Raw genomic sequence first — 20,038 nt, 5'->3', positions numbered from 1 at the left:
CCCATGTGCAGTTTGGACAGTGGCATTGCCTATAATCGGTAGACTTGATACGTGGGAGAATTCTTCATGTTCCCTTTATGTCTGGAAACTCATGTATGGCTTCAGTGTCTTAAGTGGGAGATGTTTTATTGTTGTAAAAATAATTTATAAAAAAAGCAAGAATTGTTTGTTTGGCTGGGCGCAGTGGCTCATGGCTGTAATCCCAGCCCTTTGGGAGGCCGAGGTGGGTGGATTGCCTGCGGTCAGGAGTTTAAGACCAGCCTGGCCTCAACATGGTGAAACCCTGTCTGTACTAAAAATACAAAAATTAGCTGGGCATGGTGGTGGGTGCCTGTAATCCCAGCTTCTGGGGAGGCTGAGGCAGGAGAATTACTTTTACCCGGGGGGCGGAGGTTTCAGTGAGCCGAGATCATGCCACTGCAGTCCAGCCTGGGCGGCAGAGCGAGACTCTGTCTCAAAAAGCAAACAAACAAACAAAGAATTGTTTGTTTAATTTGCTTTCAAATAATCATCCACAGAATGCCACAGAATTAGAGTTAGCTATGTGTTTCATCTTTGAAAATCTATTTAAACTGTTATGTACTTACGCCTGTTATACAAATATGACAAAAATGTTTAAGGAAACTTTATTATTTAATAAGACAGATTTACCAACTTAATACAGATGTTTCAATTTCTCTATAACTGTCTTCTTAAAACTGAATTGCTCTTTTTTTTTTTTTTTTTTTGAGACAGGGTCTCACTCTGTTGCCCAGGCTGGAGTGCAGTAGTGGCATGATCTTGGCTCACTGCAACCTCCACCTCCCGGGTTTAAGTGGTTTTCCAGCCTCAGTCTCCTAAGTAGCTGGGACCACAGGTGCATGCCACCACACCTAGCTAATTTTTGTATTTTTTTTTGTAGAGATAGAGTCTCATTATGTTGCCCAGACTGGTCTCGAACTCCTGAACTCAAAGCAATCTGCCCACCTTGGCCTCCCAAGGTGTTGGTATTACAGGCGTGAGCATCCGCACCTGACCCTAAAATTAACTTTTTAATTAAAGATTCGTTGTATTGTCAGACCTATTAAAACCTTAACATTCTTTCACCCTTAACTCAGGAATCTTCAGCAGTATACTTTTGGCTCTTGGAAAGTATTGCAGGCTTAGAAGCATGTACTTTGTTTTTTTTTGGAGATAGAGTCTCGCTCTGTTGCCAGGCTGGAGTGCAGTGGCATGATCTTGGCTTACTGCAACCTCCGCCTCTCAGGTTCAAGAGATTCTCCTGCCTCAGCCTCCTGAGTATCTGGGACTATAGGCGTGCGCCACTAGGCCCAGTTAATTTTTGTATTTTTAGTGGAGACGAGGTTTCACCATGTTGGCCAGAATGGTCTCAATATCTTGACCTCGTGATCTGCCCGCCTTGGCCTCCCAAAGTGCTGGGACTACAGGCGTGAGCCACCGCGCCCGGCCAGAAGCATGTACTTTTAAGCTAATCACTTGTTTTACAAAGTTAAACCATTTAAAGTTGTCATTTATTTTAAATTATATTTTAACAAGTTTGATTTTTGAATTGGCGATATAGTCACGTTATGAAATTCAGAGATACAGTAGATTGTACTAACTCTCATCACTAACTTCCAGCTAGCATGTTTGCTTACTTATAGCCAACTATTATTACCAGATACCAGTGTATCTTTCTAGAGATGGTCAGTGTATATTCAAACAATATGTATATGTATATCCCTCTACTTTCTTTTTACAAAAAATGTAGTTACTTAATTTTATGTAACATTTTGTTCATTTTATTCTATTTAAAGAAGGGAAGAGGATAAAGCAGCACATTTTCTTTAATTAAATATAATAAACCTTTTAATAAAAATCTTTGTCATTACTGTCACATAATATATGCTTCTTTGTAAATATCTTCTTTGCCAGCTTTGAGTGCAAACTTTTAGTTTTCAACATGTGAGGCTATTGGTGAAAGTTTATTTGATATTTTTTTGTAGAGTGAGATCCAGCTACGTAAAGAAGTAGAGACAAGGCAACAACTGGAACAAGTATTAGGTGATCATCGAGAGCTCATTGATGCTCTGACAGCTGAAATTCTTCGTCTTAGAGAAGAAAATGCTGCTACACAGGTACTCAGATGAGATCCCAATTTTTGTGTGTTCAGTGGTATAAAATATTTTTAAACATGTACTGGATTCTCTTAGAGTTGCTTTTGGTTTAACTGTGTGATGTGATTACTTATCAGTCATTATTATCATCAGTGGTAGGTATTATTGAACACTTATTACATGGAAGTACCATAGTAGAAGCTTGGAAGCAGTATATGGACTGTCTTGTCTCCCTGTCTTTTAAGAGACTTATTATTTAGTGGGAAGACAGAGTCTGCATTTAAATTATAACTACCAGTGTTACAGTGGTTAATCCAAAATGTGAAATGAGTGTTATGATAGCCACTTTTAATTTAAAAGCAGCAGAAGATGGCCTTTGAGGAGTCCTTTTGCAATCACATCAGATGCCATTTATAGTTGTTCACAGTATCTTCATATTTGTTACATAAAGTCCTCTTTGCTGCTTGACTAATAGCTCCTTTTCTTTTTAAAAGACTTACACAGTTCTCTTGTGGAAAACCTATTGCTTCCATGCTGCATTGAGCATTCTTCCTCTGTGAACTTTTTTTTTTTTTTTTGAGATGGTGTCTCACTCTGTCACCCAGGCTGGAGTGCAGTGGCATGAGTTCATTGCAGCCTGGACCTCCTAGGCTCAAGTGATCCTCCCACCTTAGCCTCCCAAGTCTCTGGGACTACAGGTACACACCACCATACCTAGCTAACTTTTTATGTTTTGTAGAGAGGAGGTTTCACCATATTGCCCAGGCTGGTCTTGAACTCTAGGGCTCAAGTGATTCGCCCACCTTGGCCCTCGAAAGTGCTGGGATTACAGGCATGAGCCACTGCACCTTGCTTCTTTGTGTACTTCTGATACTGTCTGGATATTGGTATTATTGCGTTCATCAAATTGTTTTACACTTACATGTGTACTTGTCACTGAGACTGTGTGCTTCTTGAATGTACACAGTCTATTTTATTCCTCCTTTTTGTTCTCATATGGTAGTTGTTATTACTTTTATTTATCAGCCAGAAGAGACTAGACAAGTGATAGAAGAGAAATTGTGTTTGTGTTAATGGACATTAGATGATGAGATGTATACTTTTTTAAATTGATAAAGTAGGGTCAGGCACAGTGGCTCACACCTTCAATCCCAACATTTCTCAAGGTGGGCAGATCACTTCAGTCCAGGAATTTGAGATCAGCCTCGGTAACAGAGTGAGACCTGTCTTTACAAAAAATAAAAATATTTGCTGGGCATGGTGGCGTATGCCTGTAGTTCTAGCTGCTTGGGAGGCTGAGGCAGGAGGATCACTTGAGCCTAGGAGTTTGAGGCTGCAGTGAGCTACGATTTTGCCATTACACTCCACCCTAGGTGACAGAGTGAGACCCTGTCTCTAAAAAACAAAACAACAACAAAAAATCCAAACTACATACAAATTTGATAATATAGTTCGCATACCATTAAGTTCACCCTTTTAAAATGTACAATTCAGTGTTTTTAGTACATTTGAAGTTGTATGCCAGCACCATTATCTAAATCCAGAACATTTTCCTCACTCCAGAGAGAAATCCTGTACCCTTTAGAAGTCACTCTTCATTCTCTCTTTTTGTGAATTTGCCTAATGTAGATATTACATAGAAATGGAATAATGTAATATGTGCTGTTCTTTCACTTAGCATAATGTTTAAGGTTAATTTATGTTTAGCATGTATCAATACTTCATTCCTTTGTATTGCCCAATAATATTCCATTGTATGACTATACCATAGTTTATTTATCCCTTCATTAGTTAATGAACATTTGGGTTATTTTTACGTTTTATCTGCTATGAATAATGCTGCTATGAACATTCATATACATATTTTTGTAGAACATATGTTTTTAATTATCCTGGGAAGATGTGCAGTTTTAAAACATACTGATTTACTTACAAATCTTTGTTGAATACCCACTGTGGGCCTGGTACTGTTCTAGGTACAGGAAATAGAATAGTGAACAAAATATAGAAAACTTTACCCTCATGGAGCTTACATTCTAAATAAATCCTAAAAACAGAAAGTTGAAGTATAGTAAGTTAGATGGTGATATGTACTTCAAAGAAAAATAAAGCACATAAAGGCATAGGAAATGCATAGGATGGGGTAGGATGCAGTTACAAATGAGATGGGCCATTCCTGTCTGAGGAAGTGACATTTGAGCCAAGACCTGGAAGAGTTGAGGAGTGAGCATGTGGGTAGTTGAGAGAAGAGCAGTCTGGGCAAAGGAAAAGGAAGTGCGAAGGTCTTACGGTGGGAGTGTGACTGGTGAACTTAGAGTCATCAAGGAGATCAGTGTGGCAAGAGTAGAGTATGGGGAAGAGAGAGGTAGGAGACAAGATCAGGTAAGCCCAATCACATAGGGCCTTGCATGCTGATTAAAGACATGGGCTTTTATGCTAAGTGAGATGGGAAACCACTAAAGAGAAGAGGTGTGATTTGTCTTGGGTTTAAGAAGGTCACTCTGGGCTATGTTGAAACTAGATCAGAGATTGGTGCCCTTTCTTGGGTTGCAGTGCCCTTAGTGTCTTATAACACCCCTAGGCCAAAAACAGTTCTACTTGTTAAGTCCAAACAACTATATCCTAACAACTGGGGGGCTGTTTGAGGGAAAGTATTACTTTCTCTTAAGTAACTATAATGATTTACTAATGGGTTATATGTACCTTTTGAGCACTGTACCACTTCTCAATGCTTGGAATCAGTTGGGACACAATCATTCTTATTTCCTGTTCCACACTGATTTTCCTCCAGAACTTGTTTTTTTTTTTTAACCTAGCAACTGCTGAAAGCCCAGCCATGAGAAGATTTGACATCATCAAAAGGAATGTAATGCAATCTGACATTGAAACTGTGAACTGTCCTGAGTTAATAGTTCACCAGTGTCTGATAGATGGCAAGCATCACTATTTCCCTTGAAGATTTAAATTTTCTCTTGGTGCCCCTGGAAGTTCACTTTAGTGCCCTGAGGTGCCTCAATATACAGTTTGGGAACAGTATGGGACTAGAGTAGGTGGCCAAACACAAAAGCAGAATATTACATGAGGAGTTATTGGAATAGTTCAGGTGAGACATGGCAACTTGTTCTAGGGTGGAAGTGGGAGAGGGTGTGAAAAGTGATCAAGTTATGAATATATTTTGAAGGCTGACCAAGGCAGTCTGCTAATTTATTGGATATGGAGTCAAGTAGAGGATATTGGAAAAGAATCAAGGGTGATTCCAAAGTTTTGGGCTGAATAATTAAAATGATGCAGTTGCCGTTTATAAGTTAAAGAAGGCTTTAGGAGGAATTTGTCTTTATATATTTTAAGTTTGAGAAGTCTGTTTGAATTCTAGATGGAAGTGTTGAGTAGGCCACTGGATATATGAGTGTGAAATTTGGGAAAAAATTTGGGCTGGTGGTATAAAAATGTTTACTATACTTCATTCAGCAGTACTATTAATACTATTTCTGATGTCTGGCTGCACCTGACTTTTATCAAATGTCTGTATCTCTCTAAGCATACATGATATATATATATATATATATATATATATATATATATATATATCATATATGCTTAGATAGAAGTTTGTTACTAGCTGCCATCCTTGGGTTTTCTTTGTCATTATTACAGGGTGTCAGCAATTTACAGAACTCTCCTTTTCTTCCTTCTACCTGCAATCTTCTCTACTTCCAAGAACCATTTGCGTAACCCCAATACATAACAAAGATGAGCATTATGTGGTAGTGATCAAACCTGATGTTTTTAGATGACCTACTTATATCATCCTTGTAGAAAATATAAAGAACAAAACAAATTCATCTAACCTTCTGGGCAATCTGTTTGACTTTTACATGTAAGAATGGAATTCCGAACACTTAACACGTTCAGCTCTGTGCCAGAAAGTATGGTATTTTGTGGGTGATCTTTTAAATTAAAAAAAACCTTTATGTAATATTAAAAATAATACATATTTTTATGTATTATTTACATATTTACAATAATACATATTTACATATGTATTACACATATACATTAATGATACATATTTTTAATATTACACGCATAGACAAATGTGAGAATATCTATATACATATATAAAAGTTCTGTCTCATTCTCATATATAAAAATCAAGTTGTAATTAATATTTGTATGTATTACATACAGAATTTTGTGCTGTTCATGTTTATTAATTTAAATGCCTGGGTAATATTCATTGTTTCCTCCACCTCATGTATCTGTGTCTCTTGAGGGTAGCTTAAGAGTCAGTTGAAACATCCTGAAGAGGTTTTGTAAATGGAAAGCGCTGTGGAAAGGTTAATTCTTATTGTTATAGCAGGGTATTTATTAATTATCATTTCATGATTTACTTAACCATTTCCCTATCATGGAACTATTAGAATATTTATAATTGTAAATAGCATTTCTTTCATTTGAATGAAAGTCTCAAATTCCTGAAGTATTTAAAATGATGATATTATACATATGTAAACACACACATATCCTTTGTGTGGTTTGCTTTCTAGGTGGTCGTTTGATGTTTGATATGCTAATAATATTATTTCATATGTTTTCCTCTCCAGGCAAGACTTCAGCAGTACATGGTCACAACAGACGAGCAACTTATATCACTCACATATGCTATTAAGAACTGTCCTGTGATAAATAACAGACAAGAAATTCAGGCATCAGAAAGGGGAGCCACAGGTCGAAGAAATATGGACAGTTCAGGTGAGTGTGGTCTTATTATCTCAGACTGTCATTAAATTACTTAATGGCCTTAGATAACAAACCAAACCTTAAATCTCTAAACTTATATAGACTTATTGACTGTTTATGCATGTACAGTATCGTTACTACTCCAATTGCCACTACTTTTCCAGCTAATATTGGATGCTTGCTCTATGCCAGATACTTGTTAAGTCTTACATGCATAATTTCAATTCATGTCATAATAGTCTGATGAGGTAGGTGTTATTGTTATTCCCATTAGTGTTATCTTTAGAGGAAACTGAGACTGAGAGAGGGTTGGTAACTTAGCAAAGTCACACAGGTAGAAAGTAGCAGAATCGGACACCTAAATCAATGAGAGTGCTAGCACTTTTAATCACAGTGCTCTAGATTCAGAAGAGATGATTTTGGAAAGAGAAAAATACTGAATTTTAGAAATACATAACTTTTGTTCATGTGTGGTAGTGTTGTTTTGTAATTCTTTCTTCATCTCATGTGCTATCATGTGCTGTAGGCTGAATTGGACATTTCTGTTTTTTCATGTGTTTTACTTTTAAGTAAGACTTTGATGAGTATCTGTAAGAAAAGTGTTTTATGTATTTAAAACCGTTTTCTTAGGATGGATTCTAAGAAGTGGCTGACCAAAATTTAACGTGCATGAGGTAAACTCAATGGCTAGGGCAGATCTCTGTCTTCTGGTGGAGTCTTGCTATTTTTTTTTTTTTTTTTTTTGAGATGGAGTTTCACTCTGTCATCCAGGCTGGACTGTAGTGGCGCCATCTCAGCTCACTGCAACCTCCGCCTTCCAGTTTCAAGCGATTCTCCTGCCTCAGCCTCCTGAGTAGCTGGGATTATAGGTGCCTGCCACCATGCCCAGCTAATTTTTGTGTTTTTAGTAGAGACGGGGCTTTGCCATGTTGGCCAGGCTGGTCTCGAACTGACTTTATGATCCGCCTGCCTCGGTCTCCCAAAGTGTTGGGATTACAGGCCTCGGTCTCCCAAAGTGTTGGGATTACAGGCGTAAGCAACCACACCCGGCAAGTCTTGCTATTAATATCTCAGTAAAGGAATATGTTAGTGCTTTACTGTTATCTGAGTTAAGCTTCACTACTGAGAAAACTTTTGATTATCCTACAGGTGAGAAGGGCTGGGAGTAAGTGTATTGTAGAATTATTGTTAATTCTTGTTATTGCCTGTGGAAAAAGTCAGAAAGATTTATGTTGGTGAGACCAAAGATTTATGTAATATCTTCCTGAGTCTCAGCTCTTGTAACTCTTTTAAAATAATGTGAAATGTGACTATGTTGTGATAATGCATGAACTGTGAAGTTCCTTGTTTTGTAATGAGCCTTGTATATGGAGGTCAGTGCATTAATATGCCCCATTTTAGCCATTTTATTACTTGTTATGACCATTAAAAAGCTATCCGTAAGACATAATGAAAAATTCTACTAGCCTAGGCAACATGGTGAACCCCGTCTCTACAATAAATACAAAAATTAGCTGGGTGTGGTGGTGCATGCCTATAGTCCCAGCTACTTGGGAGGCTGAGGTGGGAAGATCACTGGAGCCTGGGAGGTCGAGGCTGCAGTGAGCCAAGATTGCTCCACTGCACTTCAGCCTGGGTGACAGAGTGAGATCCAGTCTGAAAAAACAGAAAAAAAAAAAAAAAAAGACAAACTCTAGAGTGCCACATAGGATTTTTTTAGGAGTCCCTAAGTGGCTCGCTTTTCATGGCTTAGAGGCCCTAATGACTTTCTCAAAAATAGTAACAACTTCTCAGTATTAGCTCACCAGGAGCCTGCCCATGAATGATTGGCAGAGGAGGATGCAGTCTAGAAAGTGAAGGCTCCAGGAGCCATGTTGATTGATGTGAATTTTGCACTCTACTGAGATGCATTTAAGAATAAATACCTGGGCGGGGCACGGTAGCTCACGCCTGTAATCCCAACACTTTGGGAGGCCGAGGCGGGCGGGTCATGAGCTCAGGAGATCGAGACCATCGTGGCTATCACGGTGAAACCCCGTCTCTACTAAACAAAATACAAAAATTAGCCGGGTGTGATGGCGGGTGCCTGTAGTCCCAGCTACTCAGGAGGCTGAGGCAGGAGAATGGCGTGAACCCAGGAGGAGGAGCTTGCAGTGAGCCAAGATCGCGCCATTGCACTCCACAGGCTGGGCAACAGAGCAAGACTCTGTCTCAAAAAACAAAAAACAAACAAACAAACAAACAAAAAAAAACAAAAGAAAAAAGAATAAATACCTGAAACGTGCCGATAGTTTCTTTTTGTTCCTATTGTGCTAATATCCTTTCATCTTCTTCAGAGGGTCCAGCTGTAAATGCCAATGTCTCAGTGCCATTGATGTTCAGAGAGGAAGAGGTGGTTGAATTCCCACAGGAAGAGTTGCCTGTTAAATTGTCTCAGGTGCCAGACCCTCCAGATAACATGACTCTGGCCAAGAATTTTCCAGCACATATTTTTGAGCCAGCTGTGTTGTTAACACCACCCAGGCAGAAGAGCAACTTAAAATTCTCTCCTCTTCAGGACGGTAAGTTTTCTTCTAAAGTTACATGAAAGTTGTTTTTTATGTTCCATTTGTACAGTGTATTACGTTCACCATTACATGAAAAACGGAACTGAAAAAGACATTTGATTACCACACATAACCTTTAAGCTGAAGGAAGACTTTTCATGCTATGTGTAGCATACCTGTGGTCATGTGTGACATTTAATTAATTTTATTGTATATCTATTTTATTAAACATTGTAAGTATTAAACTCAGATCAAAAGATCAGAGTCCTTAGCATTAAGATGCAGAGTAAGGGGAATCCCTTTTGTCCCAATGATCCATGAGCATATGAAAGATGAAAGTTAGACTAAGGAAAGGTGAGAACTGTGACTTTAAGGGTCATGTAAGTGACATCTGGTCATCATATTCACCTCTTTCTCATCAAAAGTTTTCAGCTCAGTTGAGGGAATTTTATAATAAAAGTTAATGGACAATTAAAAATAGCTTTAGAGTTACTTTTGCAGCTCACAGGTAGAGTAAACAGGTTAAGAATGTAATATTAATTCTTAGCTCAAAGATTCTTAACTTAGGGGTTCATGAATGGTCTTCAGAAGTCCCATGAACTACTTCATTGTTGGGAAAATTAGATTTATTTGTCCCCATGTACATTTTTTCTGGAGCTATTGTTTTTACTTCATTTTCAAAGAGTTCTTTGGTCAAAAAAAGAACCAGTATCTTAAACTCTCTTCTGAAGTTTTTTGAAAAGTATTATTCAGGTCTGATTAGCCTGAATTTTTATTTCTTTTAAAAATTTTTTTATATTTTTACATAGGGGAACAGAAAAATAACTGATAATTGTTATTGGGATATACAAATTTTGTGCAATTTTCTGCACTTTGATGTTTCCAATAAAGGACATGAAGAAGCCCAAGGGGTTAAATAAAATGACAAATCCGTGCTATTAAAAATTCTGTTTTGTTATTTGTAATGCAGATGTAGCATTTGTCAGATCAGTGTGGTGCAGTGGTGACAGTGCCAGGCTGAGAGTCAGAAGTGCTGGCATTTTGGCCCATTTATTGTTGACTAGCTGTGAGGCATGAGGCTTAGATGGTTTACCTTTTCTAGACCTAAGTTTTTCCATCTATGAAATGAGAAGATATTTCTTTATCTTTAATGCTCCCTACAGCTCTATCAGTGTATGATTCAGTATTTCCTCTTCAGAGGGCTAGAGGGTATTATTATCTCTGGCAAGATTCAGGAAATATGATTTCAGTTCTGATTTCTGTTCAGCCTAGACTTTTATTCTTTAAATTAGTTAGTTGTTCAAATGTTTGCATGTTGTTAATAGGCTTGTCTAATGATCTTTGCTTAGATGTAAATATTTTTCGTTGGTGATCATAAAATAGCTTAAAATTCTTTGTAAGAAACAGTTACAATAAATGTTTTTACTCTGATCACAAACTTACTAAATGCTTGTTAAAGCAAGTTTGTCAAGGATTGCTATAGACAACATTTTGTTAGTATCTTCAGCAAGTCTGCATTTGAAATAACTGCCCACTTATTTTATAATGTGCAGACAGAGATGCTTGTGAATGGGTATTTGAATTGGTGATGTTTTATTATATTTTTCAAGCATTGTTTGGAATACTCACATATAAAGAATTATTCAGTTAAACAGAATATGCAGATGAAAATGGGTGATACGTAGGGCCCTTCATCAGCATTCAGTTCTCTTTTAGCATAGCTTTGTCTAATAGAATTTTCTGGGTTGATGAAAATGTTCTGTAACTGCTCCATCCAGAATGGTGGCCACTGGCCACATGGGGCTAGTGAGCACCTGATGTGGCTTGTGTGACTGAGAAATTAAAATTTTAAATTTTATTTAATTTTAATTAACTTAAATTTGAATAGCCACATATGACTAGAAGCTGCCATATTGGACAATATTGCTGTAGCATTTCCCATCATAAATATTTTCCTCTAGCTATTGATTTATTTCTCCTTTTCTTTACAGCCATGCTTCTTGAACGAGTAGTGTGTGTGTGTGTGTGTGTATGTATTTGTATTTGTGTGCAGTTTTATTTCATTTTCTGATCTCCCATTCATTCCTTATTTTAAAGTATTTATTCTAATTAATATTTGTATATGGTTTTAAAAAAAATACTGTCAGTTTAACCCAGAGAAAGACTCTCTAAAAGAAACTGATATTTATTTGGGATTGAGCATTGCAATGGGAATATGGTGGGCATATTCAGGGAAGTAAAGGAAGACAAGAGTTTTTAAAGGGGAAATGAGGAGGATTATCTAAGTTGTTCTGAGACAACTATCCTTGGCTACAAGGATGAGTAGTAACAAGGGGTGGCATCAATCTAAGATTGGTTGTTGGGCAGATGTCCTCGCAGAATTATTTTTTGTGTAAGATTGTGGAGGCCTTTGTGCAAGGTTCTAGTTTTTGAAATCTCTTGAATAGTTGTTATCAGTCATACATGCATGAGAACCCTTCCTTCCTGGCTCTTTAAGGCTGCACTTATCAGTCACTTGTGTCTGATAAAGTGACTCTGATAAAGTCACTTGTGCTCTGACACCAATTGCTCAATTTTTTTTTCTTTTGAGATGGAGTTTCGCTCTTATTGCCCAGGCTGGAGTGCAATGGTGCAATCTCAGCTTACTGCAACCTCTGCCTCCTGGGTTCAAGCTGTTCTCCTGCCTCAACCTCTTGCCTCCTGGATTCAAGCTATTCTCCTGCGTCAGCCTCCTGAGTAGCTGGGATTACAGTCGTGCACCATCACGGCTGGCTAATTTTTTTTTTTTTTTGGTATTATTAGTATAGACTGAGTTTCACTATGTTGGCCAGGCTGATCTCGAACTCCTGACCTCAGGTGATCCGCCCACCTCGGCCTTGCAAAGTGCTGGTATTATAGGATTGAGCCACCACGCCCAGCCAAATGACTCCATTTTCATTCTGACAACTTTCACAGTACATTCCCCTAAAGGCAGTCATTTTTATTCCAATTTGATTTTTGTTTATTTGGTAATTGTCTCCGTAATTAATATAAAATATTTTTGCATCTCTTTTCTTGAGATACCAACTTTACATAATAATTATAGACTCTCCGTATGAAAGAAGAGAGTGTAATTCACCATAACACCTACTTCCCTTCTCCACTCTGGATAGTTTTGTTTTTGTTTTTAATCTTTTTTGTTACTTTAAATACTTTCTATTTCTTTTTTAACTTTAGATAGTATTTCTTGACTTCCACTACATGAAATACTAGCATCCCTTCCCTTCTGCTTTACCTCTGTTTTCTACCTCCCACCTTCAGTTAATTATCTTTTCCCTTTCACAGTATTAAGTTTGATTACATTAACCTTCTCTTCCATTGCAACAACTGTGTGTTCTGTGTCTTGTCTATATACATATTGACAAGTGAAAACAAATAAATAACCATTACATTTTCTTTTTGAATACTGCCAGTGCTTGTGCCAAACAAAGGAAAAGGTTCTTAAGAAAATCAAGGTGAATTCTTATTTCATGTTATGAGAGCTCAGACTTTTTTGCTATATATTTATACTGTGACTTTCTTGTACAGTTTTTGCTTTGTGTAGACTTTCAAATTGCCTTTACTCTTTTGTTGACAGAAGAATAATGTGCTTTCACCATATCTTCAAGTCCTTTTGTCATACTGTCTGTGGCGTGGAATCTGCTTTCATACCAGAGACACCGTCTCAAAGCCCTTTAAACTTGCTGCAGCCTTCACTGATTGCTTATTGCTGGCTGGGCCTACTGCATAGCTCTCATCCTGGGTCTTGGTATCATTGCACACCTGAATTGGGTCACGTGTTTTCTCTTATTATTTGGTTTTCTTTCACAATTTTCTGAAAGAAATAATCAGAAAAAGCATATGCAAGGTAAACTCTGAGTTCTTGAAATTCTGAAGATGTTTTCATTTTTCTCTTACACTTGATTGATAATGTGGCTAAAGAATTCTAGGTCAAGAGTTCTTTTTCCTGAGAAATTAGAGGCATTATTCCATTGGTTTCTAGTATTCAGTGTTCAGTTGAGATGTCTGATAATGAGATATCTTTTATTTCTTTATATTGGACCTACTTTTTTTTTTCTGAGAAAGCTTTTAGGATCTCTTGTTTTTATCCTGAAATTGCACAAAGTATGCCTAAATATGGGTTTTTACCTTCTTGCACTGTGAGACACTAGTTGGACCTTTAAGTCTGAAGACATATGACTTTCTTCAGTTTGGGGGAAAATTTATGTTGATCGATGGGATTTTCTTATGTATTTGTCCTTATATCTTACTTTTTAGATTCTGGAAGATTTTTTCACTTTATATTCAAGCCTGTCTTTTGGATTTTTAAAATTTCATCAATTGTATTTTTAGTTTCCAAGCAAGAGCCCTTACTTGTCTGATTGTCCTTTTTTCATTGACACTTACTATGAATGCAGTATCTTCCAGAAACTTTTCTGAGGATACTAGTTAGAATTCTACTATGAATTTTCTTTCATTTTCTTCTGTACCTGAATTTTCTTTTCTTCTTGATCTGTTCGGTTTCCCTGTCTTGGCTTTTTTCTTTTGTGCTGCTGTTTTTTTCCTATTGTTCATTTGTATTTAAGAATGAGTAAGTTCAATATTATAGGTAGTTGTCATACATTTTCTTTTCTGTGATGTAGATAAGTCTAGATCTATTTTCCCAGTAGACTTTCCCTTATGTAGTTGCTTTGTGTATATGGGTACGATTTGCTAACTATGGGTTTCCTTTTAGAATATGTAACTAGGATCCAGCCATTCACTTGGGATGCTTACATTTACTGTTTCCATCCTTGATTTTTTGCTTAGGAGGACAGTTCAGGGAAGTGGTGTGCAGCAGCTTGACTGGAAAAAGCATACAGTAGACAAATTTTCAAGTAATTCCCCAGATTTCAGTTCTACTTCTCATTTTCTTCCTCTGTACCTGTCAGCTTCGTGACTGCAGCCTTTTCAGGGTCCTCCCCACCCCCAGATACTGGCTTTCACCTGTCATTTCCTTCTAATGTATATGTATTCTGGACCCCCAGATACTGGCTTTCACCTGTCATTTCCTTCTAATGTATATGTATTCTGGACCCCCAGATACTGGCTTTCACCTGTCATTTCCTTCTAATGTATATGTATTCTGGAGTATGGTTTCTGCTCAGTTGTACTCTTTCACATGCTTTCCATCTACTCCCAGTCTTCCAGAGATTTGCTGAAATATCTTGTTTGCTAATGACTCTCTTCCCAGACTATTCTGTTTACTGATTATGGGTTTATTTCCTTTTATATGTCCTTGCTGTCAATGAAAAGAGGTGAGATAAATGTGTGTTCAGTCTGTAGTCTTGAACTAGAAGCATCCCTCCTTTCAATTAGGGCATTCCATCTAAACTACTCTTGCTAAGGGCTCCAGTGGCCTCCCTGTTACTAAGTCCAGGGTACATTTTTCTGTCCTTATGTTTCCAGGTCTGACAGTGGTATTATGTACAATTAACCACTTTGTTTCTTTGATACCATGTTGGTGTAATATTTTCCTTATCTTTCCGACTGCTCCATTTTAGTCTGCTTTGGTGGCTTTTCCCTCCTTTACCTGACCCTACATGTTGAGTTCCTCATATCTTGATGCTGGTTGTTTTCTCCCTCTACTCTTCTCTCTGGATAATCTCACTCATTCTCATGGCTTCTAATACCTTCTAAATGTCAGTGACTTTCAGTTTGATATCTTAGACCAGATGTCTCTCTTGATTTTTAAACCCATGTATCCATCTGCTTGGATGGATACACAGAAGAATCCTAGAGCACCTTAAGTTCTTAATAAGCCCTCCTTCCCCTAAGTCTATCCTTTGCCTTCAGCATCTCGGTAAATGTGATCACCATCCACTCAAGATATGTGTCTTCTTGATCTGTGTGTTTTTCTCACTCCCCATTTCTAGTTCATTGCTGTCAGTTCTTTGCCAAAATATTTCTCAAATTTATTTAGTTCTCATCATCTCTAATGCCAATACACCTTAGTCAAAGCTACTATCATCTTTCTTCTAGACTATTACAATTGCTTCCTGGATTTTCTGCTTCCATTTCTACTATCCTCCAATTATCCACAGCATTTAAGAAATTTAAATCAAATCATTGCCAGACGTTCTCTAGGTTTTCATTGCTCTTAGATGAAAGTACAAAATGTTTAACATGGTCTGAAAGGCTTGCCAGAAATGGCCACTGCACACCTCTCTAATCTCCTGCTTTTCCAGTTCTCTACTTGTTGCTATCCTACAGGTAGGCTGGCCTCATTTCTTTGCTCTTTCCTATTTTTTGAGCCTTCACATATGTTGCTGTTTCTGCCTGTAATGTCCTTTGCTGTAGTTCCTATTACATATGTAATCAATGTAATCATTTAAAAATTTTACTTCCTCAGAGAGGCCTATCCTGGCTATCTGCAGTTTAAATTGGGTACTTATACCTGCTTCCTCATTCCCCAAGATTCCCAGATGTGAATTAATATATGTGTTACAATGTGAACTTGACAGATGGTTTTTCACAAGGGTACTGACAAATGCTTTAAGGAACATGGTAAGTCTCTGTACTTGATTACGAGGGGTGACATTGCTGGTGTGTTCTCTGCTGAAGCGTTCAGAAGCCAAACACTTCTACTGAAATACTTTTCTAACTACCATGGTGGGCTAATGAGATGAGTATAGTGTCAATCTATGGGAAAATAATCCATGTTTGTTATTTTTAAATTCTTATCTATAGTATTGAGAAGGACTGTTCAAACTCGTCCTGCTCCACGACTTCCTCCAACTGTGGAAATAATTGAGAAGGAACAAAATTGGGAAGAGAAGACCTTACCTGTTGATACAGATATTCAGAATTCAAGTGAAGAGAATCGTCTGTTCACTCAGAGGTGGAGAGTCTCTCATATGGGAGAAGATTTGGAGAACAAAGCTCAGGCTCCTTTTGTTAACCTCCCACAGCCCATCTGCAATTCCCATTCCAACACTCAACAGTCAAGAAGCCCCCCATTCTCAGAAGAGCTCCCAGTACTGGGAGATGGACAGCAGCTGAGAACAAATGAGGCATTAATACAAAGAAAGGATATAATGGCACGAATGGCTGATTTGACATTGCAGAATTCAGCTATGAAGGCACATATGAATAATATTATTGAGCCCAGAGGAGAGCAAGGGGATGGACTCCGGGAGTTGAATAAACAAGAAAGTGCAAGTGACATGACTTCTGTGAGTACCATTTAAGGATTGATTAGGGACATACAGGAATTTAAATAGGAACTTTAGCTTGGGCATCTTAAGAAACTTCTTTTCAGAAGTGATTCTAGAAAGCTTTGAGGCTAGATGGCTTATGCTTTGGCATGTCTTCAATACAATAGGTCCTGGTTATTTATCAGTCTGTTGTACATACAAGACAAGACAGCATAAAAGGAAAATTATATAAATGAAAATAGGACAAAGATAAAATGTGAAGGTAAGCTAAGATTAAGTTAGGATGAAGTTTTAAATATCAAGTATAGAATTAATATTACTTGAATGTTTGCCACATAACCACATGTTAATTTAAAGTATTTTTATTCTTAAAATGGCTCATAAAAGAGTATTGGCCCTTAAATCATGAGTAGTTAATTTTTGAGGACATAGAATGGATTTTCGTATAGAAATGAGGTGGTTTTTTCATTTCGTTGTGTTGTGTGTGTGTGTGCGTGTGTGTGTGTGTGTTTTGAGACGGAGTCTCGCTCTATTGCCCAAGCTGGAGTGCAATGGCATGATCTTGGCTCACTGCAACCTTTGCCTCCCAGGTTCAAGTGATTCTCCTGCCTCAGCCTCCTGAGTAATTGGGATTATAGGCACACGCCACCACACCTGGCTAATTTTTGTATTTTTAATAGAGACGAGGTTTCACCATGTTGATCAGGTTAGTCTTGAACTCCTGACCTCATGATCTGCCTGCCTCAGTCTCCCAAAGTGCTGGGATTACAGGCATGAGCCACTGTGCCCAACCTGTTTTGCTTTTTGGAGATGGAGTCTCACTCTGTCGCTCAGGCTGGAGTGCAGTGGCATGATCTCGGCTCCCTGCAACCTCTGCCTCCTGGATTCAAGTGATTCTCCTGCCTCAGCCTCCCAAGTAGCTGGGATTACAGGTGCACACCACCACACCTGGTGAATTTTTGTATTTTTTGTAAAGACGGAGTTTCACCATGTTGGCCAGGCTGGTCTTGAACTCCTGACCACAAGTGATCTGTTTGCGTTGGCCTCCCAAAGTGCTGGACTTATAGGCATGAGCCACCCTGCACCTGGGCAGGAGTAACGTTTTAAAGGATTATTAAAGCCAGACTTTAATATGCATATTAATCATCTGGGGATCTTGCTGAAATGTGGTTTCTGATTGAGTAGGTCTAGGGTAGGACCTGTGCATTTCTAATAAGTTCCCAAAGGATGCCAGTGCTGCTGGTCTGAGGACCATGCTTTGAATAGCAAAGGTCTGCATATTTTAGTGCAGGAGTTTTGTAAGTTAAATAAACTTTGTGGGCTAACCTGGTAACCTAAATCTTCATTTCGTTGTTTCTGGGTGAGATAGGAAGTCTGAATTCCAGCTAGGGAGGGTTTATAAAAGACCTCCAAATGCTGGTTCCAGTGACGGTAGACACTTTCTTTTACCCCTTCTAGAGCCAAAGCAGCTCCTGTCATGTTTCTGATAGGAGGAGCTGGATACTGTCAGTGGGGATTAGAAGCTCCTGAGGTGACCATGTTCATAAGGGCTTTAACAATGGTGGTTGGAGGGCTTTGGTGAGGAAGGTCTGGGTAAGGTGGGCCATAGAGTAAGGGCCTTCTCTGTCAGCACTGGCTCATGGGGAATAAGGACAATATGAGTATTGAATTATAGAAGTAGTAGACAGAAGGAACTGGCAGAAGAGGAGCCAGAAAGGAATATTGCTAGTAGAGGGCAGCCATTGGTAGTGGTGTATATAAGTAAATACCAACTGCCTCAATTTTGAGTCATTGGGAGGCATTTATATATTTGTAGTTTTGAAGATTATTCATAACAGGCAACTCTTGGTTTAAAAAAGACAGCAGAGTCTAATGTTTTGCTTGCCTCTTTTTCTAATTAGTATATAGATCAAGCTAGAAGGGACTATCTAATATTTCTGTCTTCACTACCCTCTTTTAATTGGAAATATAAAATGATCTTTAATTCATACTGATTTTCCTATTTATTTATTACTAATAGATATAGGCTAAAAATCAGTGACTTTTATTAGAGATTGTTTTTTCCCAAAAAGAAATGAAATAACTAGGACTGAAACAATGACATAAGTAGGAATAATGAAATGATTAGGAATGACATAAGCACATTTGTGGGGGAGTTTTCAAATTAAACTTACGCTATATTTTTGGGGTGGCTATTTTTTACCCTACCTCTCATATTTCTTTCCAATCACCAACTATTCTTGAATCAGATATCTTAGACCAAAAGTGGCCTGGGGAGGCTGACATATGGTTAGAAGGAGTGACAAGATTCACAGAATCTTTGCCAAGTGGTGCATATTTGAAGATTGTAATTATAGAAACTTCTGTTTCAAAGATAGCAGATTCTCTTTTGTAATCTGTCAAACCCCAAATCTGTCTTCAAAGATGTGTGGCATTTACTTAGACACCAGCTCACTGGGAGTAGGCTCTTTGCTCATGTGATGCAGCTCCGCAGATACTAAGAGACACAGAAAAGCTTTTCCCAGAATACGTGCTTAGACAAAGGGACTGTAAATTCTATTGTGTGCTCACTATTCACATTTATATATAATAAGGGCTGTGAATACTAACTTGCTGGCACTTAGTAAGTCAAAATTGTATGAGACCGAGGCAGGCGGATCATGAGGTCAGGAGATTGAGACCATCCTGGCTAACATGGTGAAACCCCATCTCTACTAAAAATACAAAAAAAAAAACTAGCTGGGCATGGTGGTGGACACCTGTAGTCCCAGCTACTCGGGAGATTGAGGCAGGAGAATGGCATCAACCCGGGAGGTGGAGGATGCAGTGAGCTGCAATCACGCCACTGCACTCCAGCCTGGGTGACAGAGCAAGACTCCATCTCAAAAAATAAAAATAATAATAATAAAATAAATCGTGTGAGAGATTTTTCAGTATTCAATTTGTACTTTTTTTCTCTCTCTCTCTCTCAAAGACTTTTCCAGTAGCACCGTCTCTAGCACCAGGTAGCATGGAGGAACGGATTGCAGAATTGAATCGGCAAAGTATGGAGGCTCGTGGAAAGCTACTGCAGTTGATAGAGCAGCAGAAACTTGTTGGTTTGAATCTTTCTCCACCAACGTTACCTGTTCAATTACCTCTCAGAGCATGGACTGGTTGGTCACAAATTCATGATTTAAAAACTAGAAATATGAAGGTTTTTCACAATTGAATCAAAAGAAATATCAGAGCATATATTTTGGTGCCTTCAATTTTACACAGAAAGAAACAGCCCTAACTCACAGGATAAGTGACAGAAATGGGATTAGAAGGCAGATCTCCTGATTCTTTCTATCCTATGATGCCTATAGTTAATCTTCGGTGTCTGAGTTCCTAAATTATCCTACATCTAAATGGTATTCATTATAGTGTATGGTTCACTTAGGTCATATGCTGCAACTAA

The 20,038-nt window shown here is 38.2% G+C and overlaps 1 protein-coding gene across 6 annotated transcripts in view; it reads left to right on the top strand.

Annotated features, from left to right (window-relative positions):
* SPICE1 (spindle and centriole associated protein 1) overlaps positions 1-20,038 on the top strand; it is a 61,625-nt gene that overhangs the window by 36,091 nt on the left and 5,496 nt on the right. For all 6 annotated transcript variants that reach the window (XM_023213398.2, XM_023213373.2, XM_023213404.2 and 3 more), the window contains exons 11-15: positions 1,986-2,117; positions 6,701-6,848; positions 9,173-9,397; positions 16,130-16,614; positions 19,571-19,751. In XM_023213398.2, the coding sequence (XP_023069166.1) occupies positions 1,986-2,117; positions 6,701-6,848; positions 9,173-9,397; positions 16,130-16,614; positions 19,571-19,751 (1,171 nt within the window). The remainder of the gene's footprint in view (positions 1-1,985; positions 2,118-6,700; positions 6,849-9,172; positions 9,398-16,129; positions 16,615-19,570; positions 19,752-20,038) is intronic.

Source organism: Piliocolobus tephrosceles, chromosome 2 (genome assembly GCF_002776525.5).
Source record: "Piliocolobus tephrosceles isolate RC106 chromosome 2, ASM277652v3, whole genome shotgun sequence".
In the NCBI taxonomy this organism is placed as follows: domain Eukaryota; kingdom Metazoa; phylum Chordata; class Mammalia; order Primates; family Cercopithecidae; genus Piliocolobus; species Piliocolobus tephrosceles.
The sequence above is the reverse complement of the archived record's forward strand: the minus strand, read 5'-3'. Positions and strand labels throughout refer to the sequence as shown.